Source organism: Tamandua tetradactyla, chromosome 8 (assembly GCF_023851605.1).
Source record: "Tamandua tetradactyla isolate mTamTet1 chromosome 8, mTamTet1.pri, whole genome shotgun sequence".
Taxonomy (NCBI): domain Eukaryota; kingdom Metazoa; phylum Chordata; class Mammalia; order Pilosa; family Myrmecophagidae; genus Tamandua; species Tamandua tetradactyla.
The window spans coordinates 106,775,919-106,802,402 of record NC_135334.1 but is presented as its reverse complement, the minus strand read 5'-3'; the positions used below and the strand labels follow the sequence as shown (position 1 = coordinate 106,802,402).

The following is a 26,484-nucleotide window of genomic DNA, read 5'->3' as shown; positions in this document are numbered from 1 at the left end:
TAACAGGAAGATGACCATTGCATGAGGCAGCCCATTCTGATGTTCAAATAATTAATTGATTAGAACATCTCCATCCTTTTGTCTCATCGGTTCCTCTGTACTATGCCCTATTCCTCTTCTACTTGAGAGTCTTTACAATATTCAGGGCTCATTATCTCAATAACTGCATTATTTCTTTTCCAGGTTAAATCTCACCAGTTCTCTGAACCATCTGTGATAACATGATCCTCTTCCATCTTACATTAGAAGGTCACTAATTTCCCCAGACTTTCTTAGATACATGATGATAGCTTTGTTTGGAGTTTTTCACCTAGTTGGGAAATGGGATGATCTAAGGAGGGACATCTATCTAGCAAGAAGCTAGAATAGGAATCTAGATGGAGCCATTTTGATCACCGAATTCCATCTAAAGATGTATAGTAAGAATGCTAAGAAACAAAATGCAAAAGAGACTCTGGGAGCATCAACCTCTCCACTGAGGCTTTACGGGAGACAGGACAGTCTGGGCAGACAGTGGTGTGGGGATGATGGTGGTGGAGAAGTTTCTGGTCTCCTCCCTGAAGTCCGGGGAGACTTCTCCGACTCCGTTACTAAAGTAGACCCCAAAAATAAATTTCCATCTGGTTGTCCTGTTTATTCCAGTTACAACATTTATTTTGCTTATTTATTTATTAACTTATTTATTATCTGTCTCCTTCCCACTAGAATATGATCTCCATGGAATCTGAGAACTTCTCTGTTTTGTTCATCATTGTGTCCCAAGCACTTAAAACTCTGCACATCATATAGCAGATGCTCAAAAAATAGTAAAGGAAGGAATGACTAATCAACTAATAAATGATTAACTAAATGAGTGAATGAGTGAAGAAATGAATGGATTGATAAAGCAGATGGATTTTAAAATGGCTGTTCTAAAATTGGGTTGACTGTACTTCATTTGTCAGGAAGCCCATGGCAGATAGATAACTTCCAAACAAGAACATTAAGACATCTCATTTGCACCTTACTAAAAATATTAAAACTAAGTATGATGATATTTTTCCTCTTTTCATGGAAGAAATGGAGTTGGTGGCAAAGCTCTGTTTTTATCTTCAACACGAGATGGCACTGTTGTTTTTTAACTGTTAGTGAGTTTTTTTGGTCTTTAGAAGCTGCCTGGGCTGCAGCTCCGAAGGAGGCAGTTGTTACCCCCCATTTTCATAGCCCCATGTAAGACCTTTGCTAGATTTGAGAAGTGTGCAGTCAGCTCTGGTAACACTGGGGATTGTCCCTGAAGATTTTAGCAATTTGATATTGCTTGCAGTTATATCCAATTATCACATGTACTTTAGTGATCACAGCCTCTCCCAGAGAACTTTCTTTACATGTATTTGTGTTTTAGAATGCTGAAATATGTTTGCTTCTTTGCCTGTATATTTGTTTTGCTTTCTGTTGAGCTGTCCACATATTGGGCCATGCTGCCTGCATTTAGTGTGTTTAAACTGTGGCCTGGAACTTGTCATATTATGTGAATAATCAATGGCTGCTGCTCCCATTCACATTTTCACCTTACTAAGAAGTCAAACTCTATTGACTCTAAATATTTGGTATCATTTTTCTCTATCAGAATCTGACTCATGTGTGCCGATGCAATTTGATCCTCCCGAAATTTCTCTATTTATCTTAACATATTCCAGAAACTACTGTGATATTAAGATTCCTTAACATTGTCTAATAAATAAAGTTTAGGAAACTCAGTAATTTAGGCTGTACTGTTCCAGACAGAATTATGACCTACCTTATGGGGCTGGCAGAGGGAGGCTCATTACATGAGCTATGAATTTCCAAAACTAGCGAGTAGTCTTAGTCTTTGCAATTTTGAATTATATTATCTGGTCCCATTTTTTTCTAAGTAAATATCACCAGGATGAATGCTGTGTGTTATGTAATTGAGGAATTTTATTGTGGTCTTAAATTAAGAGCTCTAAATTCTGTATTAGTAGGATATGGATCTGTAATAGTAGGCGCCCCTATGGAAATGGCATTTGTAGATGCACCAAGCTCCTAAAGCATGTGCTCAGACCGCACCTCAGAGAAAAGTCTGTGAGCAAATCAGAACTCCTAGGCTTGTTCTTTCTTCTGAACCTTGATAGAGATTCACATGCAAGAGCCCATCTCCGAATGAGGGCCTGTCACACACTTCTCAGGTATGCCTGACAGAAACCTCCTCATGCCTCTGATGAGGATGACAGTCTTCCAAAGAAAATGGGAAAAGAGCTCTTGGAAAATCTGGAACCACAGAAGAAAAACAGGTAAACAGTTGCAAGGGACTCCTGTTAGAGAGTTCGATTTGGCCTTAGAGTGGCTCATTTTGGGGCAAAACGTATTCCTGAATGTGAGCACTGCTGCTGCCTGCTGTTTACATCAGCATACACATTATTTTCTTTTCTGTTTTTGATTGAAGTTTTTGTGAGTATTTGTGGGAAGTTCCTTCTCCCTTTGTTTACTGTGTGCAGTGAAATTTCTTGTTCACTGGTGTGTCTCTTCTATTAAACAGTAAACCCGTTCACCTTTGTCTCCTGAGACAGGGCCTATATATTCATTGAGTGAATGAATGAATAAACTTAAGAATAAGCATGCAAGATGTCCTGATATCTTTAAGAAATTAGTAAAATTCAGTTTCTTCTCTTTTTAACGTTTATTGTTTCCAGTCAACTACAGATGAATTGACAGAAATCTGTAGCATTTTGTATTATTTCATCATCTTTAGATATTTGCTTCACATTTCAGCTGTTTCTGGAATACATGAATTAAGCAGTTTTGGTACTTCAACATTTAGCATTAGCCCGTGCATATAGTAGGGGCTTAATAGATATTGACAGACTAATTACCAGTGCATTGCGATGTTTACTGTTTGATGTGTCTGCTTAAGTTTGATGTGATTGCTTTAAAATCTTTAAGAAAAAGATTCTTTTAAGGGAACTTATCAGTGTATAATTATTTTCTTTTATGCTATTCCAATAATGGTTAGAGGGGATTGAAAGACCTGGAGAATGCTATATTCTATTTGCTGGGGATACTGTAGATAGAAGATAAAACTATCATAGTTTGAACAGCACTCATTTATTTTCCCCATTTCAATTCCATGCGCCCCCTCTCCTATTTCTTTTTCAAATTCCTTGTTTTCCTTTCTAACTAAATTACCTCTTCAACTGAATGTATTTTTTTCCCTCTGCTGATGAATTTCTCATATGTTCTCCCAAATAAACATTCATTTCAGTTGCAAAATATACTCAGAATTCTATTATGTCAGCTCGGAGGTATAATGTTAACAGTTTGGCTGCTGTTCTCACAAGGGCGATGCCTCACCTTACGTGTTGATATGATTCATGGCAGGTCTCTCACCAACAGAACTTACAGTCTGCAGTACATCAAGTGCACAGGGCATTTTTCAGCCACTAATGAGGTTTTCTTTATCTCAGTCATTTGCCGAAGCATAGGAAATTGCAGAAGCTTTGCCGTCAACAGTTTGAATACAAAGACGGGCAGATTATAAGCCATGCTGCGCCTCGATTTGTCTTGGGGGTACAAGGTCCCAGCCTCCGATCCGGCACTGAGGTGGTTTTGGTGGAGAAGAAATCTGATGATGGTCATCAACGCTGGGTACACAAGGAAGACAGCAGGTATAGCCATTATATTTGGGGGCTAATATATCAAATGGTGACTAGTTGCCTAGGAGGTCTGACATGGTCCCCGTAGAGGAGACAGGGTTACATTTAAGGGCTTTGGATTTTCTGTTTAACTTGGTTGACCATCTTTTTTGATCCTAGCCAAGGAAGAGAAAGAGACAATGAAATCAAATGCAAATGCTCGGTAGGCTACACACAACTTAACCACAATGGGGTTCAGCTAAGAAATGTACAATGTGACCTATTGGGCATATGGCTTTATCTGGCCATCATGGTCAAGTGGAGACTGAAGTCTCATCTACTTTTATTTTTATGACTTGAAGTGCTCAAGTAAGAATTCTCAAAAATCCCCAATTTTTCAATTTTGCGGTGCTTTTCATTAACTCAATCCCCTGTCCCTACCTTCTTTTCTATGTCGCTTCCACTTGCACAGTAAAAACTAATTCTTACCTTAACAGATCAGCCAGGCCTTTGTTTGGATCCAGATTCAAACCAGCCACTGCCAGAAGGTTATTTCTCAGCGACTCAGGGGAGATTCAAAACAGTCTGAATATTAGATGTTACGAAAGTCTTGTTAATATAGTTGAGTGTAATACTTATTTACTGATTATGCTAAAAAAAAATCCTGACCATTTGGATATATATTTTGGCGTTAACAGATAAAATTAAAAGATAGCTTAGATTTGCTCTAATATAGTCTAGCAAAAACAAAAATTTTTTTAAAATGCTAGAAGGAATGGAAGAAATAAGAATGGCAGAATGTTGATAGGTGTTGACACTGGCAATGCATCCGTGGTGACTTGTCTCACTCTTCTCAGTTTTAGTGCATGTTTAAACATTGCTTTAAAGGAAAAAAAAAATCCTGATTTAGATTGGTTTGCTTCAAATCCTACTATTACTGTTATATGTTGGGACATCAGGGTCCTCTTCATCTTGTTGAAATACTATACAAAATGTTGCTTGTCTGTGCAACTGCAAAAAAAAAAATTTTTCTGGGAAGGAGGGGTTGATGTAAAAGGCTTCTGAATTGCTGCTTTCACAGAGATCACGTAAGTTTTAGCAGGTGGCAGCAGTAATGGGTCCAGCATGGGCAGGAGAAAAGCTAGTCTTACTCCCTGCACTGCCCAGGATGAGCCAGGCTGCCAGGAACTGGCACTTACTCAGCTTATTTTAGCGAAGGCTGGGAAGCCAGCTGTGCAGGCAGACCTGGGGAGTTTGTTGCTTTACCTCATCCACCTCAACTAAGCTGTCTTCGTGATGAGGAGCCGGGATAGCAGGCTTTCGCCCCTGTGAAAGATTTGCTATATGGGACCAGAATTCATTCACTCAACCGCAGATGGTTACTAAGGGCAGTGTTTCAGCTGTTAGTGCTTCAGCAGAGAGGTGAACAGACAAAAATCCCTGCCCCTACTAAGCTGCCATCTAATGCTTCCCCTCACCCCTATAATTCTGGAATTTAGCATGCTCCTTACTGCCTGGCTTTCTGAATTATAGTAGAGTCCCTGTTTAAGCCTAAACTGGAGTTTGAGCATGGCCGATGAACTGGGATGAGAGAGGTGATCCTAACTAAGGTAAGAGAAAACCAAGCTCATTGAGTATGAGCCAGGAACAAAAACTTGGTCATTGAAGGAAAGTGCTAGCTTGTAGCCCTGCCCAGTGACTGACACTTGTGATACATCTGGTCCTGTGGTTTATTCTGAGTTTTACAAAGAAAGTCGGAGTTGGGCAGTGGGCAGGGCTGGCTGGATGGATGGATGCTGTAAATAAAAACAGAAAGAAGTTTGCCTAAAACTCTTGAGATGCTTGGCCATAAGCAGCACCGCTTTGGAAAATTTAACCAAGTGTAGCACAAAAGCAGGCAGACAATCACTTTCAATCTCTTTCCACTTTCCAGAACCCTGTGAAACTTCACCATCTTGAGGCCCCTATATCCAGCCACAGTGGGAGAGAGAAACAGTTGGTGGGAAATGATAGTATTTATTGATTGCTGATTGGAAACTTCAGAGTCTAGAGAGAAGAGGAGGAGCTATAGAGGTGCCCTGTGGGACAGGATTTGCTCATTAGCACATGAGTCACCGTCTGGTGTGAAATACTTGGGCAAGGGAGGCTTGACAGATGTCCTGATGATTAGGTGAAGACAAAAATTAGGGAGCTGCATGTCCTACGGCAGAAGTGTGTCTTCATAATGACCATAAGCTAGAACTTTTATCTATATTTTCCCTTTGAATTCCCCTTTGTGGTCTTTCATGTCACTGGATACTGACGTTCATTTGTATCCTACAAGCTGGTGTACCTGGAAAATCTTTGTGGGAACACTATGTAACAAAAATTGTAGAAAATTCAGTTTAACCAGAGTCTTTTTAACTTTCTATTTTGTCCTGGCAGAAAGTAGCATTTAAAGAGGCAGCTGCCCATCCACAATTTGTGGAGAGGGTAGATAGAGGGTAGATAGAGCTACTAGCATAATAAAAGGTAACTAGTGGCCTACCTAACCTTGACATAATACCCAGTGACTATTACAGTGTTGAGAATTCTACCATTATTGATTAAGTCCTTTGGATCTTGAATTGCTTTTTCACTTAGACCTTCTACTTAGCATAGAAAAATCTAGGAGATATGATATTTTAGACAATTATCAGCAAAACCTCTTTGGGGAAATTATGACTGTGAGAACAAGGCCTTGCTAGGTTAGCACCCGGTCTAGGCCAGAGGTGCAAAAAATGATCGAGGACCACTGAAAAGGCAGTAGGAGAGCACCAAAGACACGCACTTGGTTTCCAGCCACACAGATGATCTAGTATCTTTCTCTCCTTTCTCACCAGTGGTATGACCTCCATTAATCATTTAGTCTCTGAAGCGAAATATGAGAGTCCTCTGGTCTAAAAAAAAAAAATCCCCTAGACAGGATTCAAAATCAGGAAGGAGAAAATCTAGTGTCACGGAATTTGGAGTTGAAAGAGATCTTCAAAGCCTTCTGGTCTCAGTCTTTTGATTACAAAGCTAGGTAAACTGAGGCTTAAAGAAAATAAATGACTTATATGTTGCATATTTCAAGTTAGTGAAAAGGAAGTTGTACCATGCTGGCTATTGCTAGGGTACAGAGTAAGTTCCCACCTGCTGTTTGGTACAAAAGAGACATTATGTAAAAGTCTTTAAGCTCAGGCTTCCTGCTGAATGCAAGTGCTCCTCCACCATGGGCAATGCCCGTCGACTGCACTACTCAAAAAGTAAAAGGAACCCCACTGTATATAGCCACTGAGTATGACGGCAGTGGAGCAGAAGTTGCTATATCTACTGTATGTCGCAAAAGCAAAAATTTCACTACATAACTAATCCTGGCACCTCGGTAGGTCATTGCAGGAAATATACAGACAATAATTCATTCATTTGAATAATCTTATTGAATGCCAATAAAAATACAAGATATACCCTATGCAACATGTTGGGGCTAAACAGACTTAAATAATACAGTGAGTAACAGTTTTCATGTAGTGCACAGTCTTGCTAAATGATAAAGCCAATTTTAAAATCAAATGCCCTTCTGGATTTAAAATAATACTTCATCAACTAAAAACAGAAGGAAAAAATGCATTCTAAGGTTAATGGTGATTATCTTGTAGGAGTGTGGCTTATTTTGAAAGTGCTGTCATATTTTTACCATGTTTTTCTATAATTCTTTACGATGAGCCTATATTGTTTTAGGTTCAAAATATTTAAATTAAGTTTCTGGAATTTTGCAGGTCTTGAAAGGTAAAATGTAATAGATCCCTTCCCCCCCTCTAACTGCTCCCTATTCCCACACCATTAAACTTTATATTCAGAACAAGTTATATTTTCCATAGCTGGAATGCCACTGCGGGTTTATAATGTAAATATGTCGGCAGAAGTAAAGAACTGACTTTTCTATACAAGAAATAGCCTTTAATATTTGGTTTATTTTTGTTTTTAAGTGATCCAAAGGAAAGAATTTGAGGGTTTTGGCTCAATACTTTTCATTTTGTTTTAAAGAGTCTTTATGTTAGCTCTTTAACCTGAAGTATTTAAAAGTATCCAGTGTATTAAAAAGCTTAAAAATATCCAGCATACATCTTGAACTTTTGAGGGAAACTCCTTTTGAGATAAAGAAATATGAGGTAAAGCAATAAAATAATCACAATCATTAATAATAGTAATGAATACGTGCTATGTGCCAGGCAGTGTTCTCTGCATTTTATATGCATTAACTCATTTAATTCCCACAACAGACCAGTGAGGTCTGCACCATGATTCCATTTTACAGGTGAGGAAACTGAGGCAGAGAGTTGTTAGGCAAGGCTTTCCTGCTGAGAGGTGGAGCCAGGATTCAGGTCTAGGCAGGGTGGCTCCAGCATCCATGCCCTTAGTCATTTGCCACACTGCCTATTATTATAGGAAAACAGGTGACCAGGACAGGTATGTCCATCTGGGTGCAACCAGGAGATAGAAATCATCAGTGATTCAAACAGGGGATGTTAAATATAAAGAATTATTAAACCATGATATGAGAATCATTTGCAGCCATAAGAAAAGTCTATAGACCTTAGGAAGATCAACCTCGGAATGGGGTACCCCTCCCAAAGGCTGTGGTTCAGACCTCATTGATAAAGGTGTGGCTGGGCAAGTGCTGGTAGTAGCATATTGTTGTTGAACAAGTTGCAATATATGTGGGGTGCAGCCAGTGGCCAGGCACATAAGCATGCGAAGGGAGTGGGAGCACTAGTGTGGCAGAGGCCCAGAGCACATGGTGTCCATGTTGAGACGGCCACAAGAAGACGATCTCCAGGCCAGGACGTGGCTGCAAGGGTGCCGAGGGACCTGCATTCTGGGTATCTGGCTGGGGCACAGCATCACCGTACATCTTCACTCCCGACTGCAGACCCACAGTCCAGCTGCTGGAAATAGCAGGAGGGTCCCCTCCTCCAGTAATGTGCTACTGGGAAAGCTAAACGTTATGCTCGGCATGGAGGAGAAATGCTTAAAGGATGCACCTCCGTTATCACAGAGCATGTCATGAAGAGTGAATTTGAAGCTGAGAGGTAATACCTTGATAAGTGCACAGAGGGGTATCTAATCTAGTCATGCTCCTTTGTAATGGGACTAATCCTGTTTTCCCGAGGACCTTTCACCTGGTTAGCGACCCAGATCTCGTGCTGGCAGTGGCTATGAGCAAAGGTGGGAATGACGACCGTGGCTCTCCCGTCATTGTTCAGGTAAGGCACATAAGGCTGAAGAGTAATCACGGGTCTTTATTTAATCACATTTAAGTGAAACTCTGTGTTTCCTTGTTGTGGAGGAAAAACAGCTCTCATAGAATACTATCTTGAATGTCACTGTTAAAACATTTACAATCGCCTGCCTAGATTTCAAATTGAGCACATTCATGTAGCTCTTAATTTAGTTTAATCTAACAGATGGTGCTTGTGGGTTTGCCACATGCCAGGCACTATGCTAGCTACTCAAGTCCAAGGCAAGCCCAGCAAATGGTCACAACAGCATTCACGGTACACACGGTCTCAGTGATGGGTGCATTCAGGTGAATGGCCGCTGGATTCATGTGTTCTAACTTCGATGATTTGGAGCATCTGTAAGTCCCCCATTTCCTGGCGACTGGGGGTAGGCAACGTGGGTAAGCCTGGAGGACTTGAGTTCATCAGTGTGTACTCAAAGACTTGTTTGAAGTACACTTTTGCAAATGTTCATAGCTGCAAAACAACTTTTGGAGACTCCAGAGAAATCTGGCATCAATTTGAGTTTTGAGCAAAGACCTAGGGAATTCTCCTTTCAAGATTGTCTGTCATTCCTCAGTTACTTCTAACTAAAATCTGCTCTAGAGTAATATGCACTTTTACTTGTTAGAGGGAAGAAAGTTAGAAGCATTCCTGCTTTGCATTTACTTTGTGTATCATCTTTTGGGTGGGCAGAATATATTGTCTCCAAATAACATTTGTTTTATTCCGTATTTTTAATAGCAATGAGGCAATTTGTTTTGCAGGTCCTGAATCCAAAATTGGGACATAACAATCTGGACAAATATCAAAGCTTAATTAAGTTCTCCATCCGGATGATGAAACATTTATCCTGGGAGACACAGTATATTTAAAATGACATTCCTCTCTGTCAGGTGTCTCTTTGGCACAGACCACAGTGAGATAAAAACTTATACAGGGGCAGGCCACAGTGGCTCAGCAGGCAGAGTTCTCACCTGCCAGGACAGAAACCTGGGTTTGATTCCTGGCACCTGCCCATGAAAAAAAAAAACACCTCATACAGACTCAAATTTAGTACCTTAATCAGTTTCATAAAATTATAGAATAATTGTTTTCCCCTAAGGTCCCATTTTATAAGAAATAAGTTTGAACTCAAGATAATTTGTATTACCTTTCCTTTTTTTTTTTTGCTGGTATTTGATTTTTAATTCTTGAAGTAATCAGTTTGTGAGATAATATTAAATAATAATAATGAGACATGCTAGAATAATGCTACTGGACCCTTTCCTGTTCCTTGAAAATATAGTCTTTGATTTTCCAAACTTGTGAGGAAGCCTATATTGTCTGACCCATTAAATTAATCCTTAAGAAGTATTTATTTTCCACTTTACTGTCAATTTCTCTCTTGGTAAAGTAGGTATTATTAACTATAAAATTCCTTGAGATGTCATGATTTCTTTGGCTGAAACTTACCTCATGTTTCAAATTCTATTAAAGTGAGACTATTTCATTTTTTACACTTGAGCCAAGTTTTATAATTAGATAAATGCTGTTTCTATTACATATAAAACTGAATGTACTCACATTTTTTTAAAATCAACCTCCTTGATAATCAGTGAAATGTAAAGTAAAATATCAATAAGATACTAATTTTCATCTATTAAACCAATGGTGTTTTGGGAGGGATTGCCCCTTTTTGGCAACAGTATGCAGAAAATGGGTAACTTCATATACTATTGGTGAAAGTGTAAACCAGAATAATCTTTCTAGAAATCACTTTGATATAGCATAATCCTTAAAATGATCATATACTTTTATCAGCAATTCCACTTTTTGGAATTTGTCCTAAAGAAATTATCATGGATTTACACAAAGATTTATTTGCAGGATTGTTCATTGCTGTTTTGCTATAATAGGGAAAATTTGATTAACAACCTACTTGTTTAACTATTAGGGATTAGTAAAATAAAATATCTCTAAGATGAGATTTTATACATTCCTTTAAAACATGTTAGAAAAAAAATTCATGGAATGTAGTAAAGTTAAAAAAATACCGTCCCCAAATTGTATGTTTTGTGATTCTATTTTTGTAAATCAAGGGAAGTGAGTGTATCAATAAAAAATTAAAATCTGAACAAACCATCACTAACTGTTATCACTAGGTAATGGCATTATGAGCTAATATCTACACTTTCTGAATTTTAGCACTGAAAGAAATGACTGTTAAAATAATTTCATAGACTCTCCTATTTAATTCCCTATCCCTCTTTTTTTTTCAGAACTATAAGCCATATAACAATGGGACTTCTAATAAAAAATGGCATTACATGGAAAATATGAAAGTTTTTATTGCCTTTCACAGCACTGTGCTGAATAAGGAAATCACAGCAGCAAATTATGCTGGTATTTGTACATCCTCTGTGGTTAAAGAACACATTGACCAACTAGTAAGTGAGTCCTTCTTCCTGAAAATAAAAGAAAAATAGGATAGAATGATAAATAAAGCAAATATACCTTTTGTTCTAGACAACCTCACATTCATATAAGTTGAACACTGATTTTTTTAATGAAATAAGTTAGACTCTGAATCTGCTTAGGAAAAAAATGAAGGAAAGTTACTTCTCTGCTTAAATTGTTTCGATGGCGCCTGATCACTGGCATAAACCTTTGGTTCACCAGTTCATTAAGACACATCTGAGGGAGGATAATCATGTGTCCATGCCATACTAGATGGTACTCCCCTCTACAAAGTGTATTAAAATGCAAATGATGGTAAGTGATTTTAACTGTGTTACATTATTCAAAGTCTACGGCTAAGATTGAATATACTTTCACTTCAAAAGGAAATGGTCCTTTAATTCTTATAAGTAAGAAATTACTTGCACCATATTTCACAAATACCTGAAAGACAACTGGGGGTCGAACCATGGGTCAAGCCACTTTGCCATTGTTGATGACCGCCAACCAGCCTACAGAAAATTGAAATCTCATAATGCACCCTACAGGTCCCTCCTTGCCCTGCCCCTCATGCATTTCTCTCTAAACTGCAGCCTCTTCTCAATTCCATCCTTCCCTAGCTCTACTGAATAATTTTCAGTTGTCCAAATGTACTATAACATTTCACACTTCTCTGACTTTGACCATTCTATGTCCCCTGCCCTTTTTCCCCTTATCTGTGAACTCAAACAAGTTAGCATAGAAGATGTCAAAAATGATGAAGGACATCTCAAAAGGACTCAAGAGCCAACTTGAAAAGGCTCCCACTGTTCAAAGATGGAACAATTTATGTATCAAGATGAATAAATGCAGTGGATTGGCACATGTCAGATATGTTTACACCCATGTGTTCATACTGATATTAAAAAACATCAATTCATTGTTCAAAATCAGAGGATGCTCAGTAACTAATTATTTTGAGAACTGGAAAAATAAGGAATCAAGCATTTATTCCTCCTTTCCTTTTGAAATATACTTCAGAATAGCAGAATAGTTGATGAGAGGGAGTTTCGCTTTATACAAATAGCGTAGCTAACAAGTAAATCAAGTATGAAATAATCACTATTTTGCAACAGTTAATAAATTAATGGATTTAGTAGCTGATTTGTTGACCATCAGTGACTTACAAAAAGAGACACAACAGATATTGCATGCCCCCGATGGAAGTACACGATACCACTTATGAGGTGTTCTTGCCAAAGAAGTAGTCAGCAAAATCCTAACTGAAAGAAAGCCACAAGAAATAAATTGCAAGCAAAAGAAAGAGAATGAGGTTAAGAAGAATATGGAAATTAAAAGACACTTAAGAGACATATTAATCAACTGTACTGTGAACCTTATTTTGATCCTGCTTTGAACAATTTTAAAAATAAAATGAGAGAAAGAGAGAAGAATGCTTTGGGAACGTTGACTACTGACTGAATTTTTATTATAGTCAGATATTATTAATTAATTTCTAAGTGTGATGCTGTAGTTATCACACCTACAAGATATGAGTCCTTGTCTTTTAGAGATATATACTTAAATATTTAAGAAGAAAATAATAGATGCTTAGAGTTTACTTCAAAATAATCCAAAGTGAGAAGGAAAGTGAGTGGGGATTTAGATGAAACAAAATAGGTAGGGAGTTCAACAAACTTTTGTACATGATCAAAAGTTTCCTGTGATTATCTAGCTCATGCTTTTATTGAAAGAAACAGATAAGATGGCACTCTAGACCTTGTGAGAAGAAAGGAGAGAGTAATTATAATGATGGATCATGATATCTAAACTGAATTAGGAGGCTGGTGACATTAAAGGTGTGATGGGCAATGGAAGAGTGGCCCCCTTGATTGGAGACTTCAGTGGATATCCTGGTGTTCTGCTTAAGAAAAGGTTACACTTTAATCACCAGATCTTTTCTACTTGAATCTTTTGTTAGACATCTTTTTAAAAAAATATTTTAATTGACAAATCTTCACACACATGCATTCCATATGTGGTGTATAATCAGTGGCCCACAATATCATCACATAATTGTGTATTCATCACCATGATCATTTTTTCCTTTTTTAGAAACTTGCATCATTCCAGAGAAAGAAGTAAAAGGAAAAAGCAAAAACCCATACATACCATACGCCTTACCCCTCCCTCTCATTGACCACTAGTATTTCCATCTACCCAATTTATTTTGCCCTTTGTCCCCCACTATTATTTATTTATTTTTCATCCGTATGTCTTTACTCATCTGTCCATACCCTGGATAAAAGGATCATCAGACACATGGTTTTCACAATCACACCGTCACATTGTAAAAGTTATATCTTCATACAATCATCTTCAAGAATCAAGACTACTGGTACACAGCTCTACGGTTTCAGGTGCTTTGCTCCAGCTGCTCTAATACACCATAAACTAAAAAGGGATATCTGTATAATACATAAGAATAACCTCCAGGGTAACTTCTTGACTCTGAAATCTCTCAACTATGGAAACTTTATTTTGTCTCATTTCGCTGTTCCCCCTTTTGGCCAAGAAGGCTTTCTCAATCCCTTAATGCCGAGTATTTAATTTAATACAAGTTAAATTAGGAAATTTACTTCAAAAATGTAAATTTTGCACCAAACAAACATCTCTCCCTTTGGTGTTAGACATCTTTTTGAAAATGTTTTGCAATAATTTTCCTTAAACAGCATAGGCAGAATATCATTTAACTGAGCCAGGGCATCAATATGCTGTTTGCAGCACCACATAGGAGAGTTGACACATTGGCTTTAATATGAACTCTGTGGCTTCGTCAGTAGTTTTAACCTTTGATTTCTGGCATCATCCACAGGACTCTAACTTCATCACCAGTAAACCCCTCAACCTCCTGGTTCACGTGGCCATCTTGTGACTGGATATTTTCTCTACTGGCCTCTAACCTCGGTTGCATTTTAGAAACTCTAATTAAAATGTAGATTTCTTATGTTGAACTTTCATTAACATCCTGATGACAACTGTAGAAACTGAGTGATGGGTACATGGGATTCACAATGCTGTTTCTTCTATTTTTGTTTATGATTGAAATACCACATAATAAAGGGAAAGACTTCTAGAGTTTCAGCTTGAGTGATTATAAAATTGGTTCTTTTCTTCATATCATATAATCAAAATACCTTTTACTTATATTAATCAAAATACAACTTCCCAGTTTTTGATCATTATGAGTGTCTGCTGTGTATTAGACACTGCTTCAGTATAAGGTAATTTACATATATTGTTTCATTTAATCATCATAAAAAGTTCTGTGCATTTATTCCCCTCATTTGACAGATGGGAAGATGAAGGTTGATGAAGAAATTGAATGGTTTACTCAGTCACCTTAGCTACTGTACATATTCCTTATCAATCAGACTAATGCTATATCATAGTCTGTATCTATTAAAGCCAAATGAACAGGTCAACTGAGTCATTTCAATAAATCAAGGAAAATGTGTAGAATAAAAGAATCAGCCAAACCAATTGCTTGGTGTTCTATACAGACACCCTGCAGCTGACTGAATGAATTTTAATACTCTACAGGCAGAGCCTAATCCTGGGAGCTATGCAGATGTATTGCAACTTTCTTTCCATCAGCAATTTTAAAGCAGTATTAAGTGTGAATGGATTGACCAGAAATTAAGTTTATGTTTTGCATTTGAACATTGTTGAAATGGTACAATTCAGGAACTTTCAAAATGGTAACACCATAGTCATGGGGGATTGATGTCTTAATGAATGAACAATCCATTTTCTGAATACTCTCAATGGGCTTCTTCAGTGTAATGAGGAAAAGCATTGGTACAAAACTCATCAGAAAACCCATGCTTTTTTGTACAGATGATCTATACATGGTATTCAATCAATTCCATCTGAGATTAAATTTTAATTTTCTGCTTTCTAGCCATTTGTAGAAAGACAAAAATCCTATGTACCTACAGAGAAATCTATAATGGAATTTGATAATGACATCTGCAAAAATATCATCTAAATGTTTCCTTTGAATTGGGATAGCTCTATGCACTTAAAAAAGTAGTAGTTGAGATGATATAACACAGGCTAAAAAGCAATGAGCTTGGAATCAAAAGTCATAGTTTTACATTTCAGCTCTGCCAACTTACTATTTGTATATCCTTGAATAAAAAAAGAAACTTACCTCTCTGAGCTTTGTTTTATCATCTAAGTTGGTAATAATGATATTCAGTTCTGATGTGCTTAACTTTCAGCCTTGTTATGAGGAACAAAGCAAATTAGATAGTCTATGTAAAAATACCTTAAATTTCTATTATGGAAGTTTTCATATATATTTAAAAGTACAGAAAACAATACAATGAATGTCCATCACCCAAATTCAACTATTATCAAGGTTTTGCCACATTTGCAAACCCCAGACATCACAGCATTTCACCTCTAACTTAAGCACGCATGCCTAACATTTTTTTACATAATTATCATGACATTATCACACCTGATAAAATTAACAATAATTCCTTGGGTATCGAGTACCCAAGGAATCACATTTGCTAAGTAGTCTTAAACAATTGTTGTTTATGTTTAGTTGATTTTGAGTTAGGATCTGAGCAGATTCCCCATGTGACATTTGGTGGCAGAATCTAGTTCCATTGTCCTATAGAAAGCCCCTTATCTGGATTGTCGGTTTACCTCCTTGTGGTAATTTTTAACTTATTTCTGTCCCCCATAATTCCGACAAATGAAATTTAGCAACAGAGGTACAATTAGATTTATGTGCAACAAATTTTTTTTGGCAAGAATCTTTATAGGTCTTCCTGTATATTTCACATTTATCACTTATGGAGGCACACAATATCTGAATTTCCCATTTTTAGTGATGATAACTTGGATCAGTGCGTTCAGGTGATTAGACCCTGATCTCACCATTAAACAATTTCCCACTGACATTTCCTCTAACATCACCCTTTAGTGATCTTTGCCTAAATCAATGATTTCATTATGTGCTTCAAAATGGGCACTTTTTTTCTAATTTATTGACCCACCTTCCCAACACTTATAAACTGAACTTTTAATGTAGGCATAATTTTTGCCTCATCAACTAGGGATTTTATTATGCAAAAATATGGTTTGTAAGAGAAGGCGGGATAAGTATTTAATCACTCCTATCTTTCTCATTTATCTATGCCTGTGTAATGAACCACCTGAAAACTTAGGGATTTAAACCAACAATTGCTTTTTGCTTTGTGGTTCAGCAGTTTGGACTCAGCTTTACTAGAAGTTTCTGTGCGTCTTTCCTAGGGTCACTAATGTAACTGTGCTTATCTGGCGGTTCTGCAGAAATCTAGTGGGTCGGTGGAGACTGGATGGTCAAAGATAACCCCCTCACTTGTCTGGTGGCTGGCAGGCTGTTGGCTGGAGGCTTTGGTTCTCCAACACATGGCTTCCTTAACAGGCTAGCTCATTTGTTCATGTTGTGGTCTCAGGCTCCATTTACAGCCAAAAGAGAACAAGTCCCAGTGCAAATACTTCTTAGTGCAATGTGCCGCATCTACTTACAACACATTTGCTAATGCTACTTGGTCAAAGCAAGTCACATGGCGTAGCCCAGATTCAAGAAGAACTCCACTTCTTGAAGGGAAGAATAGCAAAGGCACATTTTAAAAGGTATGAAAAAAAAAAAGGTATGCAAACAGGAATGGGACAGTTTTATTGTAACTATCTTTGCAAACAATCTGCCACACTTCCTAATGGCCAATTTTCATACTTAGTAATCACTGGCAATTTTCTTCCAATGGTCCCCAGTGAATTATGGCTTTTTAGTTTTTAAGTTTTATATATATTTTTGGCATCATTATGAACTTATGGGATTTTGCATATTCAGCGTGTTTCATCTGTTATTCTTGTGGATGTTCCCAAATCATCGCAGTGGGGGCCAGTGGGGACTTCTTCATGTTGGCGCCAAATATGGAATCGGCCATTCCTCTGAGAATGGACACTATGAGTGGTATGCTCATAGATTTTGAATTGTTATTGCCTCTTGGATTTTTTGGACAAAAGATCTTGGAAATATGTGTGTGTCTGTATATATATATATATATATATATACTATTATTAAAGAGCAAATAATGCATTCATGCTTATATTTCAAATTTAGCATTTGGGAATTATAAAAGTGCCTTGTTTCCGTTGTAAAGAATTCTACCAAAATGCTGTCAATAATTTAGAATCACATATATAAAGGCATCTTTTCCCCCCCATTTTAGGGGTACTATTATATCTCGCCTGGTGGAAAGAGGAAAGTGATGCTCTGCTTGGCTTGTGGACGGTCCATGAACACAGAGAAGGGACTGAAACAGTTGCTTCCTGGGATCCCATTCCTCTGTTCCTCTGGTACCGAGATCCAGAAGCCCTTGTCACTAAGACCTTTCAAGATCATCAGCGTGACCAAGGTGTGTAATGATCTGAGCGCTCTAATGCATGTGGGCAACAGTTTGGAAACTTGGACGCATTCATTATCTGCCTTGTACTCGAGTTCATCGCCACTCATCCAGCTCATCGTCCCTGGCTGCACCTTTACCATTCTACCTGCATTGATTTCCTTTTCCTCATTGTAATTTAAAATACATTTTCTATTGATCGGTCAATACACCCTTTGAAGTTAATTGGGCACTTCTGCTGCTTTAATCATCTGCTGACACCTTTCACTGCTTTCTGTGTTGCTTTTAGGTGAAGAAGTAACTGCTAATCTTTTCTTAGTGGAGCAGCTTTTTTGCCTATTGTCTACAGGCTCATCTCTTTTTACTACTATGGAACATTTTCAGGGGGAATTTGACACATTGTTGCTAATGACTGTTTAGGTGGAGTGAATGCATCCATATCAAATACTATTTATAGCTCATGGAGAAAAACATCTCTGCCACTTTCCTGTGATCTTAATTTAAACTGTCACTTTCTTAAAAATCCTTCCCTTAAAGTTTAGAAGTGAGAAGAGCTGAAAGAGACTTACACCTCAGTTTAAAAGGGGGCAAGAGGTGGGGAAATTCCAGGCATGGGCTGCAGTGTGCTCCCTAGGGTATGCCCACCCATTCTCAGATTCTCCTTGCTCTCCCAACATGTTACAATAAACATCATCTGAAACAGTAAGTTGAAGAAGAAAGGAGGTCAGTCCCTTGGGGAAGCCTAGGCTTTGCTTTAGCTATAGTGGGATGGTTGGTGTTCAGGAGATGGGAGCTGATTGGAAAGAAGCTCAAATGTTTCCACTTTTCAGCCAGAGCTTTTGCCCTTAGGCAGCCTCCTGATCGGACAGAAAGGGAGAGGGGAAGCGTGATAATCAAGGCTGGCCACCCTCATTGCCATGAGGTTGGGGGCTGCCCTCCTCGCCCCACTCATTCTTCAGTATCTTCCACCCCCGGATGGCATCATCCTAAAGTCAACGATTAAGAGAATATATATAAATGAATGAATATATACACACACCCACAGTGCAGCCGTGGTTAGGAGAATTATCTGTGGTGTGAATATCCCATTACTTCTCATGCTTTCCCTGGTTCTAACAACCTTCTTCCCCATCTCTTATCACAAGGGGAAGCAAAGAAAAAACATAGAAACCCAGAAACACAGCCAGAGGCTCCCAGATCACCACAGTGACTCAACCATAGGCCTGGGGGAAGACCTGACAAACATTGACCCAAAGTTTCTCCCACCACAGCATCCAATGTCAATAGCAAATAAAGTGAGCATTTTAAAATTTAGATGTCATAGATATGTACACAGTATATATTAAATTAAAAGACTGAAGTATAGCAAGATGGCAAAGCAAAAAGAAAGTTCTAGTAAACGTATGGTGTTCTTTAATCAGGCCGAGTTATCTTATTATGAGGCTGAAAACACTCTGAGCTATTATGAAGCGCGCCTTTTATCTTTACAGATGAAGACGTGCACGGACGCTGCTTCTCCTCGTGGGGTGGCAGCCGTGCACCGGAAGGCAGTGAAGATAATTGCATACAAAAACGGGCATGGATGTCATAATGGGAAGTTAATCGTGGCTGGAACATTCCCCATGGTAAGTGACTATCACTTTAAAGGCTGCGCGTGTCCTCAGAGATCATGATAATGGTTATTCTTCTGACAAGAAAAAAAGTTAGTGGGATTGAGTGATAAAAATGTCCCTGTCCGATTTCACCAATGATGATAGGATCAAGATCCCCGTTTTCTTAAAGGCATTCTTTTTTATTGTCTTTCTCTGGATACAGACTTAGGAGAATGAGCAGCCACAATCTGGTTTTCAGATGGGTTCCAGAGCCAAGATAGATAAAAGAAGGGGGGAAGTAAAGACACTAAATTTTCTTAGTTCTCATGATAGAGTCTTTCCCTGCTTTCCTGCCCATGCCAGCTTTATGCTGTATGTCATCTGAATATTCTAAAAGATCTCACCTCGTTTATCATCTGGAGGATCTGAACACTTATTTGTTGATACAGTGTTTCATTTCATTTTTAAATTGGAGAAGCAGGGGTTGTGCCTGGAGACACAATTTGGTCTCTCTCTTGAGAGACTTCTCCCCATAGACACAGGAAAGGAGGAGAGTGAAGAAGGCACAAGTTCAGCTTCATTTTTCTACTTCTTGGTGATTCTGGCCAACACTTTTAACAATATATTTTAGAAACAATGTTAAGTATAATAAGATTGCCAACACACATATATACACACGCTCACTTGCTCACCACTTGGGTTGACTAAACATGGATTTCTTAATTAAGATATTATTTTTCCATGGACTAAGCAAAGAACAGAAGTTGGTTACTCCAAGATTCCCCCTGAGGTCCACAGGCTGGCTTTCGTGTTTTGAGCAAAAATATCGAACTTTAGCTTGTTTTCCCATCTGCAAAATGGAGGCAATAATGTGTCAGTTCTTGGTTTGAAAGTTAACTACCTTTTTATTTTAAAGAAATTCATAAATATGTAGTTTTATAGCAATTGTGTACTTTATAAAGGAACAAACTTGAAAATGGATTTCTAAGTTGGACATTTCTTAGAAAATGCTCAGTGATGAAATGGGTTAACATATGTCTACTGCTGTTCAATTTTTGGAACTAGGAACATTCACAGCTAGAGTGGACTAATGTAAGATTAAGTTAACCAATCTAATATCAAAAGTGTTTCTTGGGCGGGCCGCGGTGGCTCAGCGGGCAAAGTGCTTGCCTGCTATGCCGGAGGACCTCGGTTCGATTCCCGGCCCCAGCCCATGTAACAAAAACGGAGAAACAGAATACAATAAAACAAGAAAATGTTTAAAGATGTTTCCCTTTCTTCCTTCCTTCCTTCTATCCTTCCTTCCTTCTCTCTGTCTTTCCTTTAAAAAAAAAAAAAAAAAAAAGTGTTTCTAATCAAAGATCAAGATAGTTATTGTAGTTATTGAGCTACCTGTTCTCTCAGGTTCAAGGATTTTCTTAGACTTCTAAATAAAAAGCTGTATATGATCATTCCCAGTCTCTTACCATTTCCTCCCAATTCCTTATAGTCTGCATAATATAGCTTCTTGCAGAATGCACAGAACAACTTGGTCTTGCCAGAGCAGCCTCCAAAATATATACCAGAGATGGGACTGCAATTCTCACTTTGCGTGATTTGGTTTTATGGGCTCTAAAAGAAGCTTTTAACCAGAGAGACTCTAAGGAGCAAACGAAACATACAGGCCCTGTTGGAACAGAAGAGACAACTGAAAAAAGCATGAAAGGTTGGTTCCACGCTACAGGATTCAGTGGGTTCTATTTTTATTTGATCATGAAAAAGTTAACTGTGATTCTTACATTCAAGCATACCTTCTGGAATTTCAAAATCACATGAAGCTACTTCAGTGAGTGATGCCAAGAGCACCAAGGAGATTCTCACATTATTTTTACCTCCCAGTATATGAAGAAACATAAAATATGAATGAACTTTTAATAAAGATCTGTCCTCCTATAAATTTTTGCATAAATGTTGTTTTCAGCACTGAAGCAGTAAATCGGTTGTGTAGTATTGGTAAAATATTCAAGAAACTTTACCTTACTTTACAAAACTTGAACAGCTTTTGCTCTCAAACTCAGAATAAAGCTCATACTGAGGACTAGGTAAGAAAGTGGGGCTGGGTCGGTGCAAATTTCTTCCTCCTGTTAGAAGAGGGGTTCGCTATATGCCCTGCTCTCTAACTCCCTGCTCTCTGCCACCCCCCAGCTCCACTGCTCCTGTAAAGTCCCAGGTGCTCTTGTGAATGCACCTTGATGGCAGCACTTGCTGCAAAATGTCTTCCATTTATCTTTTTTACACCTTTCTGTGTCCCAGGCACTATGTACAACTTGGGGGCAGGGGTTATGTCCCAAGCAATAGTTTGTTTAATGAAAGGGAGGCTTGCTGGTAGTATTCAGTGGCATTACTGAATCAGTACGAGCCTGTCACACCATTATTGTATTGAAAGGCATGGATTTGAAGTTAAAGGACTTAGGGTTTTTTTTTGTTGTTTTTTTGCATGGGCAGGCATTGGGAATTGAACCCGGGTCTCTGGCATGGCAGGGGAGAACTCTGCCACTGCGCCACCATCACCCGCCCAAGCACTTAGATTTTGAAGCCAGTGTACCCTGGGATCAGTCCCTAGCTCTGTCACTTGCTTAGCTGGGTGGCCTTAGGCATATTGTTTAACCCCTCTGTACCTCAATGTCCTCTTCTTTAGAATGAGGATTCTAATACATAGTCACATCATGGAGTTGTTCTGAGGAGCAAGTGAATATATATAAATGAATGAATGAGTATATATGAATGTGAATATATGTAAATGAAGGAATATATTCACACACAGCCTGAAAATATATCACTTAGAACAGTGCCTGGTAAATGGTTACCAAATACTCAATGAGTTTTAGCTATGGCCATTACGTGTATAATTTTATTTTTTAACAAGTTTTAGAAAATCACTATATGAATATTTAATGTGCAATTGATCACTAAAGCATAGTTCTGCCTTTATGCAGCATCATAGAATATCTGATCTCTAGTTCCAGAAGATTATAACTCCAAGCTTTGTGTTTTAAAGTTTTTATTTAAAACCTGGTTGGAATTAACGTTATTTATGTAGGGCTGCCAAAAAGGTACAGCCATCCCTTCATTTCTGTCTTCTAAGGGTTTATCTTTGAATCAGGCAGGGCCAATAGAGGGCTGCCCCCTTTTATTAAATCATGGCTTGGCATTATGCCATCAGTTTGCATTAAGAAGCTTTCAAGAAACAGCCATCTGCAACTCAGCGTCATGTGTCAGTGCCGCAGTGGTTAAGAGCACAGGCTGGGAAGGCAGGTGGGCTGGATTCTAGTTCTGGCCCCGCCACCACCTAGTTCTGTGACTAAAGTTCAGTTATTTCATCTGTAAGCGAACAATGGTAATAGAATCTACCTCTGTGTATTGTTTTGAGAATTACATGTGATAAAGTATGTAGAGGTCTTGGTAAAATGATTGGCACATAGTAAATTCTCAATACATGTTAGTTTTTATTGCAGGATGCTCTGAGCTATATTACAAATAACTCTTTATGAGAACTCTGAAATAAATTCCTCTCAGGTCTCAGGACCACAAAAAGTCACCTTCTGAGGAATGGGTCTCTTTATGTGGGCCACGTGAATCTGGGAATTGTGTTCAATTCAATTCAGTTCAATTTTTGTTTTGGCCACTAGGAGGCGCCGAGCTCAAATTGGGCTCTAGCAAGTAACAATGCAGTATTCATTTCCATTGAATAACAGAAATAATAACTTGCATTTATTGGCCATTAGCCCAATAAAATGGGCCACTCACTATTTCTTCTAAGGACTTTATACTCTTTTCTTTAAATTTTCCAACAGCAGGATAACATGATACTATTTTCCATTTAAAAGATGAAGACAAACACCTTTAGTCTATTCCTCTACCCTTTTTTCCCTTTACTTGGTTTTCTGGTATCTTTATTTTATCCCTTTTTAGAGTAGATACTTGTTAAGCAATCTCAAATTTATTACAGAACTGGGCAAGATGGAAGAAAGGAATTAAAACATGCATTTATAACCAGATTAGTTTAAATTCTTTGGCTGCATATATGGTTTCTGATCAAATTTATGTATTGGCACATGGTTTTGGTATTGCATATTTAAGTAATCATTAACTTAAAAAGCATTTTGAATAAACAAGTATATTCAGTAAGCAAATCTATTCATTATTGATTAAATAATGGGAAATGTGTCATTTATTTCTCAGAAAACCCAAGAATGAAAGTGAAGAACAAATTGTTTCCTAACTCGGTGATAGCGGATAGTTTGAATGGTATTGATGAATCTTTGCTAGTTCTCATCCTCAAAAATCCTATTGCCATTTGGGTATCTTGTGGTGAACCATTTATACCTCTGAACGGTAAGGGGTTTTGTTTTTGCCTTCTTTCAAGGAAGTATATGAGGGAAGAGAGAAACGCATTTTATATTCCACAAGAAAATGAATTAAATGTGCATAGTGTCAACACAATAACATCACATTTATGAAAAGAACAGAAAGTCCATCAATTAATAAGTGTACATGTATAGCTCTATCTCTCATATTTGCACATTTGCCTGCTTTTTTCTTTCCGTAATGGAATATTCTGCATGGGAAAATGTCTAATTTAGTTGATAAAGAGATCTTGGTTTAGAGGACTGAGAATAATGATATACATTAGAAAATAACAAATGAGTTTAATTCACACTGAGGACGACCTGTCTGCACATTTTCATTTTTAAGAATTGTACCCTTTAGGCAGTAGGTGGATGTTTAAAAAATGAATGGTTGCAAGCCAGGCTTTCATCACCTCCAAATAGTTTGTGGAATCAAAAAATGAAATATGGCTAATACATATGGTAAATCTATATAATAAAACAGCACTGTTCTTCTTTTTTTTTCCCCCCTCCATTCCACAAAGAAATGCCTCCAGCTCTGTCATCTTTCAAATGAGGTTTCTTTTAATGACCTTTACCTTTTAATTACTTGTTTATAATTGAATCTATTTCTTGAAGCAGAGAGTTCTTTACAAATTATTGGCTTGCATGATGAATTACTCTTGATAAAAGAATGCAAGATAAATATCATGTATTTTTATTATTCTAGCTTTGCAGAAAGCAGAAAAATTAGAGAAACAGAACTGGCTCAAAAAAGACAAAATTTTGAATGATCTACATACCATGAAACACAAAATGAGGCAGTTAAAAGGTCAGTATGAACTAAATCAAACATCAGCATGTTTAATTCCAAATGTAATCTCGATTTGCTGATAGTTATTTTCTACCACTAGACACCAAGTATTTAACTAATGAGCACTATATAAATATTATTTATAGAATTCATTTGAGCAAGCCTGAAATCTAATAATATATTTTTCAGTACTCATTTTATATGTGTACATTTACTATTGAAATTAACATCGCATGCCTTACATATAAATTAACAATTGGTTTTGAAATAATATCTGAACTAGCATTTTATGGTCTTTGGAATTAATCCTGAAACAACACTCACTGTTGTTTCTTGGGTGTTTCTGAGAAAGAAGATTTTTCCATAATCTGGGTGAAGAACTAAATTCTTCAGAGGTCAATGTCAATATCTCAAAAGGACTCCGCCTTGCTATGCAGCATGAGATATGCCATTCATAGTCAAAGCAGTCAACAGGCAGTATTTGCCGTCTTCTTCTACTCTCTTTTTCACAGAATCTTAGATTACTGACCTTATGCTGTTACCAGCACTTGTGATACCAAATGGTTTTTCATGAAGAAACAATGCGTTATAGGCTTTATTCTGGGCAAGAACACGTTTCAGGCTCTCTAATTGCAGAGCAGGATTTCAGCTCCTTTTATGTACACCATATGGTGTCAAAAACATTTGAATCTTGCTTCCATCAACAACGTGAGTCCTGAATGCCTCAGACAGTGCTCTAGTTTGAAATGACTGTTACCAGTTCTTACAGTAAGAGTGACTGGGTCCAAGCGAAAGCATCTATTACTACCACTAACCTCTACTACTCCTACTGTAAGGCATTTTCACTCAAATGTCCCATGGACATGTCCAAAGCTAAAGTTATCATATCACCCCCATGCCAATGTATCCTTTGTTTATTCCAGCAGTGGGTGCTACCACCATCCAATCAGAAACCTAAGAGTCATCCTTGGCCTCTTCCTCTCTCATCTCCCCCAACCAAATAACTAGTAAATCCTGTTACTTCTAATCTGTTATATTTATCTCAGATTAATTTTTACCCTCTTAAGCCTTACCATCATCTTAATTCAAGCTACTGTCATCTATTCCTTGAGTTACAGCAACAGCTTTCTAGCTGGACTCCCTGCCTCCAGTCTCGACAGTAGTTTTCTTTCTATGCAGAATGCTGACATTCTGGAGCTGGGGTGGTCCTGCAAAAATGCACAAGTGATTTTAGTACTCCAGGCTTACCCCTTTCATGGATCCCTGTTCTCAGGATAAGACTGAAACTCCTTCCTGTGGTCCTTCATGACATAGTTACAGTTCTCTGTTATCTTCCTCCTTGCTCTCTCCATTCCACTTGTCTGGACTTTCTTTTGATCCTGTAGACATACCATGCACTTCTTAATTGAGAGATCCATAACTAACCAAGCTTAGTTGTCAGGTACTTCTTCCAGAATCTTATCTAACATCCCAAATCTGGGATAATGTGTGCTAACACACCCCGTACTTTCCTCTGTTAATCCTCATCACATTATAATTATCTGGTTATGTGACTGTCTTTCCTTTGTTACATTATAAATTCTATATAAACTTTGTGCAAATTCCATATAAGTTCTATAAGTGGCAGAATGATTGAATTAGTGAAGTAATGGAACTTTGTTTACCCCAATGAGTTTTCTAAGCCTTATTATTTTTTTCAGAGATCATTACTCTTTTATAATACAAATAAGCCTGAAAATCTTTTTTGTAGATTTGTATATAGAAATCACTCCTTAATGAATGAACGACTTGTAAATACATAATAGATATGAGCTACCAATTTTTATGACACCAAAAGCAATAATCAGGGTAAATATTATCACTCATTTTATATAAAAGAATATTTTAGTTCTTGTCCTTAGAAACTATAAAG

The 26,484-nt window shown here is 37.7% G+C and overlaps 1 protein-coding gene across 1 annotated transcript in view; it reads left to right on the top strand.

Annotated features, from left to right (window-relative positions):
- The window catches only part of DCDC1 (doublecortin domain containing 1), a 544,066-nt gene that overhangs the window by 497,350 nt on the left and 20,232 nt on the right, over positions 1–26,484 (top strand). Inside the window, 9 exon segments of the mRNA XM_077114307.1 lie at positions 2,133–2,291; positions 3,462–3,662; positions 8,803–8,896; positions 11,173–11,340; positions 17,626–17,811; positions 19,221–19,424; positions 20,895–21,096; positions 23,613–23,765; positions 24,489–24,590. Coding sequence (XP_076970422.1) covers positions 2,133–2,291; positions 3,462–3,662; positions 8,803–8,896; positions 11,173–11,340; positions 17,626–17,811; positions 19,221–19,424; positions 20,895–21,096; positions 23,613–23,765; positions 24,489–24,590 — 1,469 coding nt within the window.